Source organism: Cebidichthys violaceus, unplaced genomic scaffold (genome assembly GCF_023349555.1).
Source record: "Cebidichthys violaceus isolate CVI_PGR_0920_01 unplaced genomic scaffold, fCebVio1.0.p SCAF_2, whole genome shotgun sequence".
In the NCBI taxonomy this organism is placed as follows: domain Eukaryota; kingdom Metazoa; phylum Chordata; class Actinopteri; order Perciformes; family Stichaeidae; genus Cebidichthys; species Cebidichthys violaceus.
Window position 1 is genome coordinate 11128184 of NW_027176372.1, and position 17981 is coordinate 11146164.

The 17981-nt window shown below is 43.7% G+C and overlaps 1 protein-coding gene across 4 annotated transcripts in view; it reads right to left on the reverse strand.

Annotated features, from left to right (window-relative positions):
• The window catches only part of tenm2a (teneurin transmembrane protein 2a), a 201230-nt gene that overhangs the window by 139876 nt on the left and 43373 nt on the right, over positions 1-17981 (reverse strand). For all 4 annotated transcript variants that reach the window (XM_068714393.1, XM_068714391.1, XM_068714390.1 and 1 more), the window contains exon 2: positions 13053-13401. In XM_068714393.1, the coding sequence (XP_068570494.1) occupies positions 13053-13278 (226 nt within the window). In that variant the 5' untranslated portion in view covers positions 13279-13401. The remainder of the gene's footprint in view (positions 1-13052; positions 13402-17981) is intronic.

Sequence of the window (17981 nt, forward strand, 5' to 3'; positions counted from 1 at the left end):
CGCCATTTGTCCGTGCCCCCTGGAACAACACATGGAGGCGTTTTTCTAATCTGACTGAATTGCTGCAGTGCTTCGCTAAGGTTGGGGGAGCTTCATTGTCATGGTTACAATTATAAAACGTTGAGAAAGGTTTCGTGGCCAATGCTGAGAGAAACCCACGGTGATTGTCCAATGTTTTGTCCCTCTGTAACAACTTCAACTGACTTCATCCTTTGCTCCCATCACAATTGATGCCAAACTTGAAGAAATACCCTCCAGGTATTGCTGTGATATATAGATCAGGAGAAGGTACGGACGGACGGACAGACCGCACTGAGACCCAAAAAAAACACCGATACGTGGAGCAGCACGGCCCTACCAATGCAGCCCCAAGCATTGTTTTTGAAGACAACAACCTCCAGACCACACTGAATATGACATATTGACGCTGGTTTACAAAGACCTGTCATTTGTTTCAAACATTACGAGGTTATGGCTGCAGTTCCACTTGTTTCTCAGCTCATCGGGGACTTCGGTTTCCTGTACCTGCCATGCGTCATCATTTTGAGTATTCATGTGCTGCACGTTGTGTCTCGAAAAAAAAAAGAAGTGACACAGGGGACAGAGAAGCATCTCGTTGGAACTGGAGTACAATAGTGTGAGTGGGAATGGCATTTGCAGTGATCCATTAAAACCGCATGTACTTCCCTTGATAAAACTCATTATGGATATGTGTGTGGGAGTGAACGAACGCTTGCACCGTTGCGGTGTGTGTGTGTGTGTGTGTGTGTGTGTGTGTGTGTGGACGAGAATGAGCGTTTGTGGGAAGACAGCTTTGTGGGATAGAGGGGCCTATCATTAAAAAATCATTTGTGCTTGTTAGCAGTTTGACAGGCAAAGTATAGGCAGCAGGACTCTGCATTATGCTGGTTGCCTTTCCCCTCCCCCCACCGTGTAATTCTGTACAGGATATGAAACGGGCAGAAAGTGTGCAATTATGTTGCTTTTTCCAGACTCGATAGTTTGCACTGAGGGCCACCCTTGGACATGCCATTTTCAGCTTTTGAGCAAGAGGCAGCTCCAAACAATTTCTGATTTGTCCTGAAGTGCTGAACTAGTGAACTGATTTTCCTCCCGGGCGGAGGACGCATCAAAATCAGGAAGCACAGGCATCTGGGCACGGCAGGTTCCCCTAGCAATCCCTCTGAAATGGCTGAAATTACTGTTAATAACAGTAAAAGCCTTATTTTCTTTGTCACAGCGAAGAACGTGCTAAAATGTGTGGCTAATAGCAGGCAAAATGTGTCATTTAAAAAAATATTTTCCATTTTCATTTGCATCCAATTCGGAAGTCATCTGCGCAGCACTTTAGTATCCCTGAACAAATGAATTTCTCTTTCGCGTTTTCTTTTCTGTGAATTACAGAGCAATAAAATATACATATAAATTCCCTCCCAATAATGGAGAGCCTATAAGTGAAGAAATGTTTCAACAGATGCAGGAGAAAGAAAGAATCGGGAAATGATGGAAAGGACAAAGTAGAGACAATATAGTAGTTAGGACCCAACTTCCAGGGCTCGCATATTCCCGCTCTCCTGTGATCAAATCCCAACTCAAGTTGCTCTCCCGTGTCTCCCATAATCTGCCGCGCTGTTTCCCCTCCGTGTTGCTCAGCACGAGACGAAACACATTTAAAAAAAATCATTGAGCTGCTCAGTGCATTATTACAAAATAAAGGACAGTGAAGACAAGATGGGGAATAGTACCTTTTTTTTATTAGTCACACATATTTCATATTAGTAGACCTCACTATTTCAAAACTTCGCACGCAGGAAAAATTTAACAGAATCTCATATCGAAAATGCTATAAATCTACCAAAATATTTAATATGTACCCCTCTTTACTTTGATTATTTAGTTTTTTTTGTATTTCATTGAAACGGTTCAGTATTTTCTACCTCTTTACCTCCGCACTGCTGTTACTTGGGGATCAATAAAGTCTTATTTTACCTTATCTTATCTCGCTGGAATACAAAAACAAAATTACACGCGGTGTGTAAAGGACGTTGACTGGCGATACAGGGATAATGGCAAGCTCTAAGCTCATCGGAGACTACAGTACAGATGGCCTTCCTCTCTGTCATCTTGTCTCTCTCACACACACACACACACACGTTCTCCTCTCACTCTCACTGCCACTATTCATCCTCCACCAGACACTTGTACATCTCTGCCCATGCTTATGTAAATCAAGTGCTCCCCTCTTTGTGTAGATAGCAATGAAATTGGAAGAGAATAAAGGATGTAAACACGTGCAAAATGTACAGCGGACACGGTCCGGAGACAGCGGCTGGAGTTTTGAGTGAGAAAACATGTGGATTCACGAGTTTTGAAAGACAGTGGTCATTATAACCGTTGTCTGTCGAAGCAATGAAGGACGATCCGCAGGCTGCGCTGTGTGAAAGCGGAGACGAATGTGCTTCCTCTTAAATTGATAAAGGGGAAAAAATAGAGAGTAAAACAGAGAGCGAGGCAGGCCGATGATGAAAACAGGGATCATGAGAGGAGGTGGTGAGGAGTGATGAAATCCTCGGTCATGGTAAACAGTGTCTGCAGGTGGAGAGTGACGCAGGGAAAAAAGAAAACGACGGAGAAGGAGCGCAGACAGACACCTGGGTGATAAGCCACAAAACAGAGCGGGAAAGAGTCGTCTGTCCTGTTCACACAAAGGTCAAGGTTAAAGCTCACGGTTGTCTGTGAGAGCGAGAGTGGAGTTTATGGGGTCGCTGTGCACTAATTATCGTCACACACACTGTTTATTACTCTCTCACACGCACACACACATCGCAGCAGCGGAGAATGAACATCTTCACAAATCAGGGTTTTCATGATAATAAGTATTATTTTTTTCACACCCCAAATTCTTATTTCTCTCTCTTTGAGTAGAAGTATTTCAATTACAAGTGGAAACACCTGCGTGTTCATGTACCTACGTTCATATTGGACGATTCTGCCGAGACAGATATGTCACTCAGGACGGGTGAAGACCAAAACAAAGCTGACTTGACCGTGAATGCGTTGTGAGTTGTGAGTAGGCAGCGGTTTGCTTACATCTTCATCGTAACATCTTGAACGTAACATATTTAGCCCTCAGTAGCAATATTCTCGCAAATATAAATATTTTCGCAAATATAAAAACTTTCGCAAATATAAAATGTCTGTTACTCATATGGTCAAACGTACTGGGCTTGTTAGCTTTTAAGAACAACAATAATCCTTATAATAATAATAATAATAATGATAAAAAGATTGTTTTCTGTGTGTTTTTCCCTCTCTCTAATCAACCTGTAAGCCCTTATTTGTAGTATTAAAGGGTTTACGGGTATTACTGTAGAAGTCTTTCTTTTGTCTTTGGCTAAACATCTTATCTCAGTCATCACTCTTATGACCATCAGATAAACGGCTTCATCCCTCAAAAGGGAGATTATTCGTCACTCCTCTTTGCCGGGATTAAAAACAAAGTGGTTTGCAGCAGACGACGCTGTCAAGATTAAAATGTTTCATCTTGACATCTGGAAACTAAATATGTGCATTTATGCTCCAACAAGTAAACAAAGCGTTAGCGCGCATACTATCACTTCAAACACTGACACATCCATTTATCTTAATGGGCATGTCGGAGAATCAAGGTACGGTTGTTGAAAAAAAAGGAGAAAATCACGTTGTGCTTGGAAACGGTGAAATCACTGTGTGATCAGATTTGGGTTGGGATGTTAATTTATTTAGCGTTTCATTAAATGGCGCCGTTACATCTTCTTTACAACTCGCGTGTTGCCTCCCGAAGAGCTCCTCGCTGTACGTCATGAGTGAGTGGCAGTAGCAGAGATATGTACAACATTACCTCCGCTGTGTGACTGACATGTCGTGACAGGATGACGGGGCGCCCTGACATTTAGCCTCGTAGGGCTTGGCGTTGATTATCGACAATCCATTTCCTACACACACGTGCGTGTACATATCCAATATGTACGTGGCGTGTCATTAACGCCCGCCATTAGCTGGGCAGCAGCGACCTAACAGATATGCCCGAATAAGAGTGTCATGGTCAAACACTTTCGACACCTCCCAGATGACATCCGTTCTTTTGGCTCCCGCCTGAACCACGGGGGCCCTTGCGCCTCTCCTAATGAAGAGGCCAAAAATAGGTGGCGACAAATGTCATGCCTGGGTTGGACAGGACATGACAGGACGTGACACGACACAGAGCACCCTGGAGGAGGTCTTGCGACACCTCTCATGGACCAGCAGGTCGACCAGCCTGGGACACGGGGACACTCCGCTTTACATCTAAGGAGTCACTTTTGAAATTAAGTATTGTCATGAATGATTAAAAACCCCAGCCTTTAAATAAATGCAGACATTGTATTATTGACATTCACAGAGAATTCTCTATCTCTGGTTATGCATCATTAAAGCATGGCTTTAAGAAGGTAAAGGCAGGGTTTTCTTTTCATGTTGGTCTTCCTCTCGTTGCTATTCTAGCCCATTAAAAGCCTGCCTTCTTTGGGACTGGAACATTTCTTACTTTGGCGAGTCCTACTGGTTGTATCTTAAAAGACGCTGCTTCACCACTCCACCTACAGATCTGACCCAGGTACACCGGAATACCTGAGCCTAAAGCAACACATAGGCTGCTCCAAATTTCACCGGCATATCTGAATTTGTTCTATTAACGAAAACTTGTCAAATAATCTCATTGATGTTAAATGTAAAAAAATAAATACGTATGAGGCGTTTACATAAGGGATTTAAAGTGGCGAGCTGCAAGCAATGTCCTTTTTAGTTTCAAGGTCTTTATCATCATAAGTAGAGCAATTACATTGATCAGTCGTTGTCAATGGAAATCTTGAATCTCAGGCTCCATTGTAAAAACCTCACAAGTAAAATCAAAATTAAAATCTCAGACATAAAATGGCGCAAGTTCAAATGAAGGGCTATAATGTAAGTGTAGATAAATGACAGTAAATATAGTATAAAATGTAAAGTATATGGAGGTAAAGTGACATTATAATGGTAAAGTTTCATAGTGATGAGCTCAAGAGTTCAAAAGTCTTATGGCCTGTGTTGTGAAGCTGTCCCCGAGCCTGGCGGTGAGGGACCGGATGCTGAAAATATTAGAAAAAACACCGTAGCATCAAACCAGAAGAAATTAAAGTGAACTAGTTTGTTCTTGTGTCCGTGAACTTAGTCAAAAATTCTTAACTGTGAATAATGAACGTGAACTACTTCATTTGAATCTGTGTGAACTGAACTTTTGAGTGGTTCTTTGTGAAGTCTGTACACGAATGATTTGGTCACATAGTGTTCTTTATGCAAACCTTAGGGATAATCCAGCAGCGGGTCTGCCCCGGAGTGACTGTTGGCTGGGGTGAAACCAAAGTTCAAATCTAGCTAGCTAGCCTGTGGCACAGTCTGTAGAAATACCGCGTAAAAAACCTTGGCTTCACATATAATCACTGGCAGACAAAAAAAAGAAAACCTGCTGCTGGTTAACAGGCAAAAAAAAAAGTTTTGATATAAATATGTGACCGAATCACGGAGAAACGAATCGATGTTGAGGGGCACATTTGGGCCTTGGTATAAGCACAAATCATTTCCATATCAAGTAGTCTTGTTATATGACTTATCGGTGGAGGAAAAGCCACTCTGTGTTGAGGCACTCTTTGTTATTTATGTATATCATTACACCACACCGCCTACATATCTATGGAATTCTTCCACCTTCTCACGTCCACCATTTCTCCCCGGATCTATCGCATCACTCTTCGTGCGAGTTCATCTGCATGGTAATGCTATCGTGATGCGGCAGCTGGAAAGCAAATCATTTGCATTGCTTTGATTTTTTTTCCCACTGAAGCAAGGACATAGCCGGCGTCTAAACATACACGTGTGCAAGCAGTATGTCATACATCCACTCGCGTAAACACGTACACACACGTACACACACGTACACATTTAAATAAAGTGGCTGGGGAACATGTTTAATTAAAGCCTGGGAAGCAAGTGACTGGGCTGAGAAAGAAAAAAACAACACTTGATATCGCTGACATTTACAATCTGCCTCATTTATCAAAAGCTGCCAAAGCTGAGTCAAAGAGGGTCGTTACATTGTAAACATAGATTAACTCAACTCTCACAAAACCCACACTATGTTGTCTGATGAATGATTTTTATTCTAAGAAAATTGCAGATGCCGGCTTGCATTTCCCCGGACTCCGTCAATTAATTGTCTCGTTTGTAACCCGTTACTTGCGTGCGTGTGGCGTGCGCACATACACGATTGAGGGGCCAGCGTCGGTGCTAAATATCTGGCACCCTTCAGCAGGCATTCCCCCCGGCCTCCTCCTATTATTCGTCTCATTTGTTACCCAGTGTTTACACGCGTGTGCGTGCACCTGTGCCAGCATCGGTGTTAATAGCTAGCGCTTTCATCGGACGGACAGGATTTGACAAACTACGCTGAGGCGTGCTCTGGTCTGACAGACCTGTACTTACTGCCAGTCATTCTACTTAGTCCCAAAAACAACTATTAGTCACTCATTCGCTCTTTCACAAGCAAACGCTTCTTTTTTTTTACAGGCTCGTCCGAGATGCAAGAAAAAAAGCCAATGTCTGTCTGCAAACTGGGATCTTTTTGACACGTACAGTAGCCTGACCGTGTGTCTGCGAGTGCAAAAATGCTGGACCAGATGTTACTTGAAGTTATGTCGCCCTTTAAAAGACCTCACTTGCATGCGTAGGGGCCAGGCAAAAAAAAAACGCAAGAGCGATTACGGGGCTGGAGTGAGAGGGAGCGCGCTGAGGATTGGACGAGTCGGCCCCAGGATATTCTTCAGCGACTCCTCCGCTCTCTGTTGCCGCAGCCACGGGATGCTTTTGAGTGTCAGCAGCTGGCAGAGGCGCGGAACGCCAGGGAGAAGACAAAGATAAAGAGGGATCGGAGGAAGAGTGGGAGGGATTGCATTTAATCTCGTCATTTATTTTTAATAGCGTGCAGCTGCTTTGTTCTCTCTTTGATCGTCAGCGGTCCAGCTTGACTGTGACCCAATGGACGGCATGCATTCACACACAGAATCATACGAACGAACATGATGTATTTTCTTATTTATGTGGATTTTTCTTTTTTTTTCTTCCCTATACTCCTCCAAACTTCCAAAGACCAAATCCCTATGCACTGCAGTCCTCGTCACCTGTCTTTGGAGGGCTGCAGACACATGGGCGCTACTTCTGTGACACATGGTGCCGCCAGCCGCTGCAAGCAATGAGCTTCACCAGGAGGCGTAACACGCGGTAGGTGCACACTATTCCCCCTAATTCGACTATTCGCCATTGTGCGGGGGCCTTGACTAAGCAGCCGGCGAAGCAACAAGGACAAACACTTGCACTGGCTTCCCACCGGCAACTGCAGACGGCTGTGCTCAATGGACTACAACGACCATGAATCAAACCCAGAGTGTCCGCAATGGTGGAAGTTTCCTCCTGTACCAACGCAGTTTGACTTAATGGAATTAAGTGTGCAAAGGAAGTTTGCAGTGAACACACCCTTCTTGCTAAGAAGTGATCTAAAGTGGTGAAGGACTTGAGAAATCACATTTTATATCCTTGTTATCTAATCTGAAGGGTTAGTGTTAGTGCTTGAATCTTGCTGAAGAGGGAACACACAGAGGCTACTGCTGCTGTTCTTTCAGATACTTGGAAGTACTCTGGCTCTTTATGCTTGGTAACAGTACTACTATACTGCACTGTTTTAGTTACTGCAAAACGACACTTCAGTAAGTCCGTGACTAGAAGAAAGTCTACGGAAGTTAGTCCATTACAATGACCGCAATGGCAACGGTACGTATAAAAATGGCTGCCGATCTGACTATCATGCTACGTTGATTTGAATGGGAATGTCCGTTCTCTTCCTATTTCCTTTCTCTGGCTCACAGGCTCCCCCCGACCACCCAGCAGTGCATTTTTCTTGCCATTCGGTCTTGAATAGAGGCAGCGGAGGCAATCATGCCAGGATACGAGTGGCAGACTTTGGCAGACTTTTTGGACAAAGCAATCATTGGCTACTGCAGTAACTCGTCACATCAAAGTCAATGGAGAAAAAAGGGAATGCAATGAATGCGGTAGCCGTTACACTGCATGTAAGCCTGATTATGTTATTACTCATTTCAGTGCAATTGTGACGATAAGAGGTCAAGCCTATAGAGCTCCTATGGCGGGCAAAGCCCAGTGTGGAATCAAAACACAAAAGCCACACACGGTGTGCTCCGTCTCGGAGCCGCAGCGAGGGCCTCAACATAACAAATGTAAAGCAACAATACGGGTACAGCAAGGGCGAAAGAGAAGACCGAGGTAGAGAAAATGGGTATGAAAGGTGTGACGGAAGAGGACATAAAAGAAAGTGACATAAAAGTGAGAGATTTGGAGACAGAATTAAGTTAGGACAGCAGATGATGTTAAGTGTTGTCCAGGCAGTGAGGCGGGCAGGTGGGTGGTGGATTCTCTTCGTGGTTTCCCCATCCTCTGGGGCAAAGCAGCGGAGCAGAATGTAAAGGGGCTCATTTCGATCCTTCTAAAAAAAGGAAAGGTCAAAGCTTCTAGGGACCGGACTGGCTCTGATGATGCCTGCCTGTCTAGAGGTGGACCTGCGGGGACGACACACCTCTGGGATGTGCCAAGTAGGAGCCGCAGAGAAGGAGTGCGAGAAAAGGCAAGGAGATGCACAGTATGGGTGAAAGAGGTGCAGACGAACAAAGAGAGACTGCAGCAGGAGGGAGGAAAGTGTACTGTGCCTCTGCGCTGCTCAGCCTGGCATATTAGAGTTGACACGTTTGTATGTGAGTCACGGGATTATCTATTTAGCGGCGATTCCTGCATATTCGGCACAAACGAGGCAGCCAAAAAAATATGACATGAAACTGAGACTTTTATATGTGATATAAAGCAAACATGCAGGAAAGGCGCTCCCTGATATTTCTGGTTATATGAGAGTGAGGCTCGTACCATTATTGGGCTCAGTGATGTTTGCAAATATGTTGCTTTGTGGTGTTAAATAGTGAACACTTGTAATGAGCTTTCCGCGCTGCTGCGTGTTATGGTGAGGAGAGAAATGCGTTGTTTGGCTGTGCTTATCCAAGCAGACTAGGTAATAACGGTGTAATGGGGGAAACAGTGGAGTTGAGATCCAATGAAAGCAGGGGGTCTGCTGGAAAACACAAGCAAACCCGCTTTATCAAAAATCAGCAAGGAGCCGTTTGGGACAGCTAGTGTTCAAATACGGAGAACAAACTGAAAAGAAAAAGGATTTACTCGAAATTTGCCTGTTATGTTCAGAAACGTGAAATACAGCCTGGCTGTGTAATTTGAAATAGGGATTTCAACATGATATTACAATATAAGCTTCTCTTCATTCCTTCAGCCTGACATTGTATTAATTATTTGTGAGGGAGGACTCATTTTAATGAATCAGAGGTAATATATATATATATATATATATATATATATATATATATAAATCCATATATTTATATTAGTGCGGGGCAACGATTGGGCAAAGTCGATATATATATATATATATATATATATATATATATATATGTTTCTCTAACGTTACATATAAATCTGTGGCGCTAACTAGCAGAGTACGTTATCACATCATTCACAAGCATTAGCTCGTCACTATGCTAGCTACTGAATGTATACTGAATGTACAATGCTGCTTCTTGCTTTTTGACGTCAGAGTGATTAATATCTACCCGATATTACAGAGCCGGTTTTGTTCCATTATTTCATTGTCTTCAGTCTCGATCGGCGAGTGATGTGGTGGTCCACTTTTACACTGTGATCTGTAGGCTTTAGCTTCTATCTTTAGCTTTTTAACCTTTTTTTCGCTGCTGAATCAGTTTGACAACCTGGGTAAATCCGTCAAATGCATAGTGTAGACCCTTCTGTTTGCTTCTCTCCGAAATCGCTTTTACGTCTATTCCAAAAATAAGTGCAGTTAGTGGCAGTGTGGGCTCCATGATAGCTCTTACTATCATGGAGTAGAGCAGCGGGGGACGGGGCTTAGCGAAGGGTCAATTGTTTCTCTAACAGCTGTCATTGGGCACAAAACCAGACGTATTTGATTTATTGCACAAATCTGAGGTGTGGGCTCAGTCAACCGATTAAGCAACCAATTAACTAACCTTTCACTGGTGAATCACACTTGAGTACTTTAACCCTGAACTGTACAAAAATCAGAGGTAGAATAAGTCTGTAGTCTCTCCAAATGCAGATGTAACAGTCCGTATAATACTATACCTTGTCTTATTAAGAAACTATAGCACAGAAGACATAGAACTATTTTCTAAATCTGGATGCAAGTGCAAACTTGGACCACAATTTGGCCAAGAAAGTCAAAATTGTTGGAGCAAGACAAATATGTTGGGTGAAGGAGAATACATTAGCCGCATGTAGACTTGAGGTGGGCTTGAATAAAGTTCATTAACATCAGCTCCTAATGGACTGGGAGGTAAGTCCACAGAAAATGTTTCTTGCCCGGGAGGCACAGAGCAGCAAAACACAAATATACAGCAGCCCAAAAAGAGTCCAAAGACACTCTGAATACGGTTCCAAAGGGAGATGATGTTCCTTTTTTAAGTTGAATTTACGCTTCAGGAAACACTGAAATTCCAGTGAAGCTTTTCATGCATAATGATGTGCAGTAAGTAAGTTATTTCAACAGGCAATGATAGCTCTGGAGCAAGACTACAGTATAACTAAAGTAAGCTGCAACAGGACTTCAGTGCACATCTAGAAAAATAGTGAGAAAAGTAATTATTTCTGTAAGATTTTTTACATAGTACCAAAAGTAGAAATACCTATTATTATTATAAACCTGTTTGTATAATGGAAAAGCTGGTTTTGATAATTAATGAAAAATGTTCTTAGAGTGCAAAAAATCACATCCCAGAATCTGTGATTTGGCATAGCCTGAGGACATCTGCTGTACTCCGAATAATTAGCAAGGCACAACTCAATTCAAATGATCTTTCAGAATGACCAAAACAGCCGGCAAAATAATTTGACCTGCAAAAATGTACATCGTGCCTGCATTTGCAAATGCACATGTGCAGGATAATGAAGCCTGAGCATAGAAAATCAGTTCAAAATCATCAAGAATAAAAGTCTCTGGAGTACGAGCTTTGCTGCAGGCGAGTCAATAAGTCACTAACTCAGCAACAGCTCATTTGAGTTCATGTGCGTGTGTGAGTGCACAACGCTCTCTGGGTGCTTTAGTACCACCTGTGCACGACTTACCCCTTTTTTTAGTCTCACACATGACAGACGTATAAGGGCGAGTCAATATGCATCAACACGCCGCGGACCTGTGAATTGTTTGTGCTACACATAACCGCCAAAGCAATATTACTTTCTGAGAAGAGCTCGGGATGACCTCAAAACTTCTCAGCGAGATGCGGAAACGCCAACGAACAACATCATTATAATTTAATCAAAGTTAATCATATTTTCTAGTGTGGCCCCACCAGCACATGAATTACTAATATCGCAGGTCAGTTCAGATATCAAACCTCCCCTTCAAACAGTTTGCTGGCTATTCAGTATAGCACAAGGACGTTATCAGGACTCTGTCTCCCCTATGTCCAATTTTGTATAGTCACGGTTGAAGACCAAAAAAAGTGTCTACTCTGACCATCTTGCCTGTAAACTACAAGCTGCTCTAATGGGAGAACACATTGTTTCAATCCCTCAACTCTCTCAAGTACAAGTTACAAAAATATCTGGTTGAAAGAAGAAGAAAACTCGTCACATTCATCTGCTGCTTCTCTCCCTCCTCCTCCTCCTCCTCCTCCTATTCCTCCCATGGTGTCACAGTCCATATGGTGCTGCAACACTGTTGGTCTCCTGTGACCACACTTCCCACGATGCATCTGTGGCTCTGGGCTTTCGAGGAAGCTGATAGGCTTCGGAGGACTGTGGTATCGACCAGCTATCGCCTGGTGTGAGGTCAGCTCGCTGCAGCAATGGAGTGTGTCCGGACGGCGCACACTCTACTGACTTCCAGTCTTCCATGCGTTCCCGCCAATCAATCCTCCATTTTCTACCGCTTGAACAAGATACGCTTTTTCTGTGCACCTTGAAACATTTCCTTCTTTAAACTAATGCTGGATTGATCCAGTTTCTCTTACTTTTTGAAACCCCTGCACGCAGTCAGACAATGGGTCTACCTTGTCAAGTTACTATAATGAAGTTCTATTTGGAAAAATACCATCAAGGACTCTCCATTTCTTTCTTTTTGTGGGGGCGATTTTTTCACTGTTATTCTTCTCTCTTCTGCATTAGTGTGTTGAGCTCTCTTCCTCCCCTGTCTGTGTCCATGCAGAGAAAACAGAGCTTAGCACAGATCAATCCCATTGAGTCTGACTTCTCTCACTAGCCGGGGATCAATACTGCCTGTTTCATGTCCCTGTGCAATACACACACGTGTGCAACACACTCACACACACACACACACACACACACACACACACACACACACACACACAGCTTTAAAGACATGCCTATAAGAGCGGGCCCACCCCTTTAGAGATGACCTATCGGCCTATCGGCTAACTCACTCCCCAGGGGATACAGAAGTTCATTATGACAGGCTTCCTGGTGCTAAAGGTGTGCTTTGGTCCTGTGCTGCAAAGTGCAGCATTTACACCATCTGATTACATTACCAGCTTTCCACCGAGGCCTCGCAAGAAACACGCTGTGGCTGAAAGTAGTATGTAGCGGTAAAAAACCTCTACTTTTACCGTTTGTCGTGTGTGTGACAGCAGATATTTAGGAATCACATAACAGGACAGGGAGGGCTCTAAACGTGTTGCACTATGCTGGGCTCAATCATACGAGCTGGACAGGACATGATTTTTAACCCCTTGAACCATATGATATCTCATGAACTCCTTTGTTTTCTCTTCTATGCCCCAAAAACTACAGTGTAATAAAGCTTTTTTACTCCGCAGACTCACCTTGCCTGGAGTACTCGTCGGCCTCGTGGTGAACCAGGTCCGTCACACAGCCGCCGTAGTGCAGCCTCTGCTCGTGGTCGAACGCCTTGAGCGTCTCGCTGGAGCTGTAGGACTTCTGGGTGGGCACGCGGCACTCGTCCGTGTCCAGGGAAGAGGTGTTGTACTGGGCGTCTTTGGGGCCGTGACCCCTGGTGAGGGAGCGGTGCCTGCGGTCCTTCAAATCCATGTCGATGGTTGGGTGGGCGAAGAGATGTGGTTAGGAGGAGGAGAAGGTGATGGTGGGGAGGAGGGGGGAAGATGGAGGGGCCTCCTAGCGAGCCTCCGTAATGTCAATCTCCACTTCCGTCACCTGGAAAACAGCGATAGAGAGAGAGAGAGAGAGAGAGAGAGAGAGAGAGAGGGAGAGAGAGAGACGGAGGGTTGGAGAGAGTGGAAAAGAAAGTGAAAGGTTGGTATGAATTTAATGGATGCACTGCTGTGACTCACTCTTGCTTCGCACTCCCCGGAGAATCTACAAGGAAAGTTAGGTAAGAGGGCAGCGCAGCGGATGGACATTTTCGAGCAACCGGGGACAATACACAACACATCGGAGTATTGATGCGGGATAAGTAAGGCTATTGTGGGGAGAAACAGAGCTGCCAGCGGCGGGGTCCACAGAGATCGCCAACCATCGACCGGGCTGATGAAAAATGGTCGGGGCCGGCGTTCTAAATCTATGACACAAAAGCAAGAGAGTGTCTCAAACACCGTCCAGTCATCTTAAAACTGATGTCAGCGATGCATGAGCGCAGACACACAATGATGTCACAGAAAGGCAGAGGAGCAAAGAAAGCGAGGAGGAAAGACGGGCGGAACGATTGGAAGGGAGACGGCTGGATGAAAGGTAGAGGATGAGAAAAAAAAAGAAAAAAGAAAAAGCAGCCGGATGCAACAGGAAGGATGGAAGAAGAGGAGAAATGACTTGAGGGCATTGCTAGTCTCTCCCTCATTATCAGAGTGAGAATGAATCCCGCTCCCTTAGAGGCTGTAAGGGATAATCAAACACAGCCAGACACACACACACACACACACACGCACACATACACACACACACACACATCACAAACACCCAGAAACAAACTCAAATGCACATATGCAGCATGGAGATGCAGAGATAACAGCGTTTCCCGGCCCCTGACTCAGCTTGTGGCACGACTTGTAGCGCGGCTAAACGTGTGTGTCGTCACATCACCTTCTCTGTGGTTTACGCCTGAGCTAACCGTTGCTATAGCTATTGCATCATGCATGCAGCCCATTCTAATCCATTCAAATATTATACTTGTGGATGCAGATTACATACACGATTATGATGCTAATACAGCATGATACCAGCGCAGCGGCCCTGAGCAACGCATTACATTAGCAGCTAAAGATCAAAGTACAACAATACAACAACCAGCAGTAATTGACGGGAGCGCTTCCAGCAGCTGCCTGTATGGGATATTTATGCTAATAAATAGGTCATCCGTGTTTCTATTGCTTCGGGCCAAGGAAAGTCTGGTCCACCCACTGCATTACAGACGTAGCATCGCATTTCCATCAAAAACATCTCTCTAGTCTGGACGGTATGCATTGATATCAGAGCGGGGCATTTCTAAAGAAATAGCCTGATTCAGAGCATGTGATGTAACTAATTGCATGCTGGGAGGGAGGAAGAATGAGCAGGGAGAAAAAAAGGGAGAGCAGGAAACAAAATGCGAGTCAATCTATTCAATGAGGGCTCATTTTAAAATGCTTAGAAGGTAGTATCGAAAAGTGCCCTGCTATGTCCATTGATTAACAGTAGGTATTAAGTCTCATAAAGAGCTCATTATGCTCCGACATCCATCACACAGGCTATTAGGAGTTCAACCTTAATGTGTTTGTACCTTGAATGGAGGGATGTGGAAACAGGGAGGGCTACTGGCTCGGCAGAGTTGGGGACATTCTGACCAGCGCTACGCGAGTGATGGGGCTTTGTGAGTGTCGAGTACTCGTCTGTAGGGTGCGTGCGATGAAGGTTCGAATTATTATTAGGATGATTATGTCGGGGAAAAGGGCTTAAATGCTTTCAAAAGGTTACATGAGAAGTTTGATACCGCCCTTTGTTGGTGCGTTAAACTATTAGCCTAGCTTAGCATAAAGACCAGAAGCAAAAGGGGAAAGAAAGCTAGCCTGGCTCCTTGCAGAGTGAGAGAGTGTTACAGGAGCTAATTAAACAGGGGGTAGGTCAGAGGTGATGTCAAGTCAGTATTCTTCTACTAGTCTTCATGCTAAGCTAGGCTAATACTCTCCTGGCTCTGAATTTAATCCACTGAACTGAGAGTGGTATTGATCAGCTGTGATAGAGCAGTGCCAAACTCTGCCAAGTCAGTATATATATATGGTACAGTTTAGTGGTATAGTGACACACAGTTAACCCTTTAGAAATCAATAGAAACATCGAGTAAACGTTGCGGTGAAGCGCCACCGCGTCTTTAGACTTCAGAGGGTTAAAAGGTGTGAATGTGGCAAACACAGTAGAAGGACTTGAGGAGCAGTGTGCAGGTGCATTCTAGTTGAGTAGCAGGAGAAAGGACACAGAATGAGAGATAGATGGATTAGGAGGAGAAAGCCGAGGGGGTCAATCACCAGATCTGGAACGCATATCAATCACATTGTAACCTACGCGGGTGTTTTCCTCAAGGTCGCAGAAGCACACACCTTCACACACACACGGCAAACTTTTTTGTTAATTACTCCGGTGACAACTGTCTAACCCTCCCCGATCTCATTCATTATAAGTATAATGACTCATTGTAGTTCTGACTGGTCGCATACCACGGGTTTCAGGACATTCGTATACAAACACGAATATATGCAAACCTTGGCCAGGACCCACTTGGGCCTGCAAGTAGCAGCGTTTCCTTGACAGTCGACAAAAGGGGGGTCAGATGAAGGAGAAAAGAGACACGCACGCGACCGTGAAGTGACCATGAAATCCAGGCAGAATGAGAAATGTAATTGGAAGGCGACAGGGGAGGGGGGAGAATTCATTTTCGCAATTACAGAGGTGACGTTTGGTACAGATAATGGCCTTTTCTCTGCAAATAAGAGCTCGGGAAAAGAAAAAAAAAGAAGGAAAATGACACAATGTAAATCCACTGTAACTAGAAATCACACCCAGTTAATAGGAAGCTAATGACATCAATGGATTAGCGAGCATCAAACAAGATGGATTCCCACTCAACCTGAAAGAGCAGAGTCCAAATATCGAAGAAAAGTATCAACTTTGTAAACACAGTTGTTATGATACAGATATTTTAAGAAACATCTCTTTTTTTTTTTTTTTACACATCTTATGTGTAATCACATGCTTCAAGAGTGTTTCTTCCACATGAAAAATAAGCATCTAGTTTTCACAATGTGTCACAAACTAAATATATCTGACACATTCTGTCACAATAAGTTTTATGGAGAAAATCTTTCAGTCGGTAAAAATATATATTGTTATTAAAGCCAGCAGTGGGTCACCATCGTTCCAGCAGTAGGTGCATTAGTGCATTTACAGTTTGAAATTGCCTCAGGTAATATGTGCTCTGTTGCATCATGTGCCTTGGAGAAAGCGCCGCAGAGACGACAGACGGCCCTGGGAACGCGCCGATCGCAATCGACCCGGCCTCGGCTGCGCATATTATTTCACTGCATTTGCAATGCTTACATGCGCATTGGCTGGATACCCAAAGACAATTAGCTGCAAAGATTCCATCCAGCGATCTCATTTATCAAACCAATAAGCAGGGAGGCAGTGTGCGTGTGTGTGTGTGTGTGTGTGTGTGTGTGTGTGTGTGTGTGTGTGTGTGTGTGAGAGTGCTCGAGGAGATGCTGTTAAGGGCCATCACGCTGTGGGAGGCTTCCTGTCCAGATGACTCCTACTGCGGCGATCTATGAGGAGGCTCAACAAGGGCATGTTTACTCTGTAAAAGCTACAAACTGTCCTGACATTTACTGACATTTATTGATAGAGTATATTGTTACACTGCAGACAATGCCACAGAGTTTAGAGGTTTTATTGCGTATGTATTTCAGTATACAGCGCTATGTGCAGTATACTTAAAGGCTTCAACTAACAATTATTATCCATTCACATGCAGATGATTTCCTCAAAATAATGGATCACTAATACTGTATATACTAATAGGTGTATAAAACATAAAAAACTGTGACAATGCATTCATTGTTTTTTGTCCAACCCCAAAAGATTTTTAGTTTATTCGACAGAAAAGCTGTAATTTGTTACAATTGAAAAGCTGCAACTTCATTTTTGTAATACAAAAATATTTGCCAATCCTTCTGTCATTGGACTAATTGATTGACCGTACTTCACACGGCTCCCTGTGTAAATCTATACCTGTATTTGTACAATATGCGTGTCTCTTTAAAGACCTGGTGAATGCAAACGCATATGTTTTTGCACCCGGTTATAGCCACAGTAATTCCTATCTGATCTTATCTTACGGTTAGATTCAAAGAGCCCGTGAAGCAGTCATTATCTGGCTCGTTTAATTCAATTGGAACCAAACCAAAAGCAACAATCATCCAACAAGACTGGTGACTAAAAGCCTGATAAAACACAGCATGGAGCTTTTCCATCAGAAAATTCATCCACTCTTCCAACACTCTTTGTCAACAGTTCTTAATTTTTCCTTCTCTCTCTCTCTCTCTCTCTCTCTCTCTCTCTCTCTCTCTCTCTCTCTCTCTCTTTCTCTCTCTCTCTTTCATTTTTTTTTTCTTTTTGAAAGGAATTTAAATAGCAAAAGACACCCTATTGAAAACACAAGGCCATGTTATCACAAAAGACAAAATTGTGGCTATAAAGCCTGTTGCTCTCAATTTTCTGCTTTTTTTCCGGCTGCTGCTCAAATTAAGTTG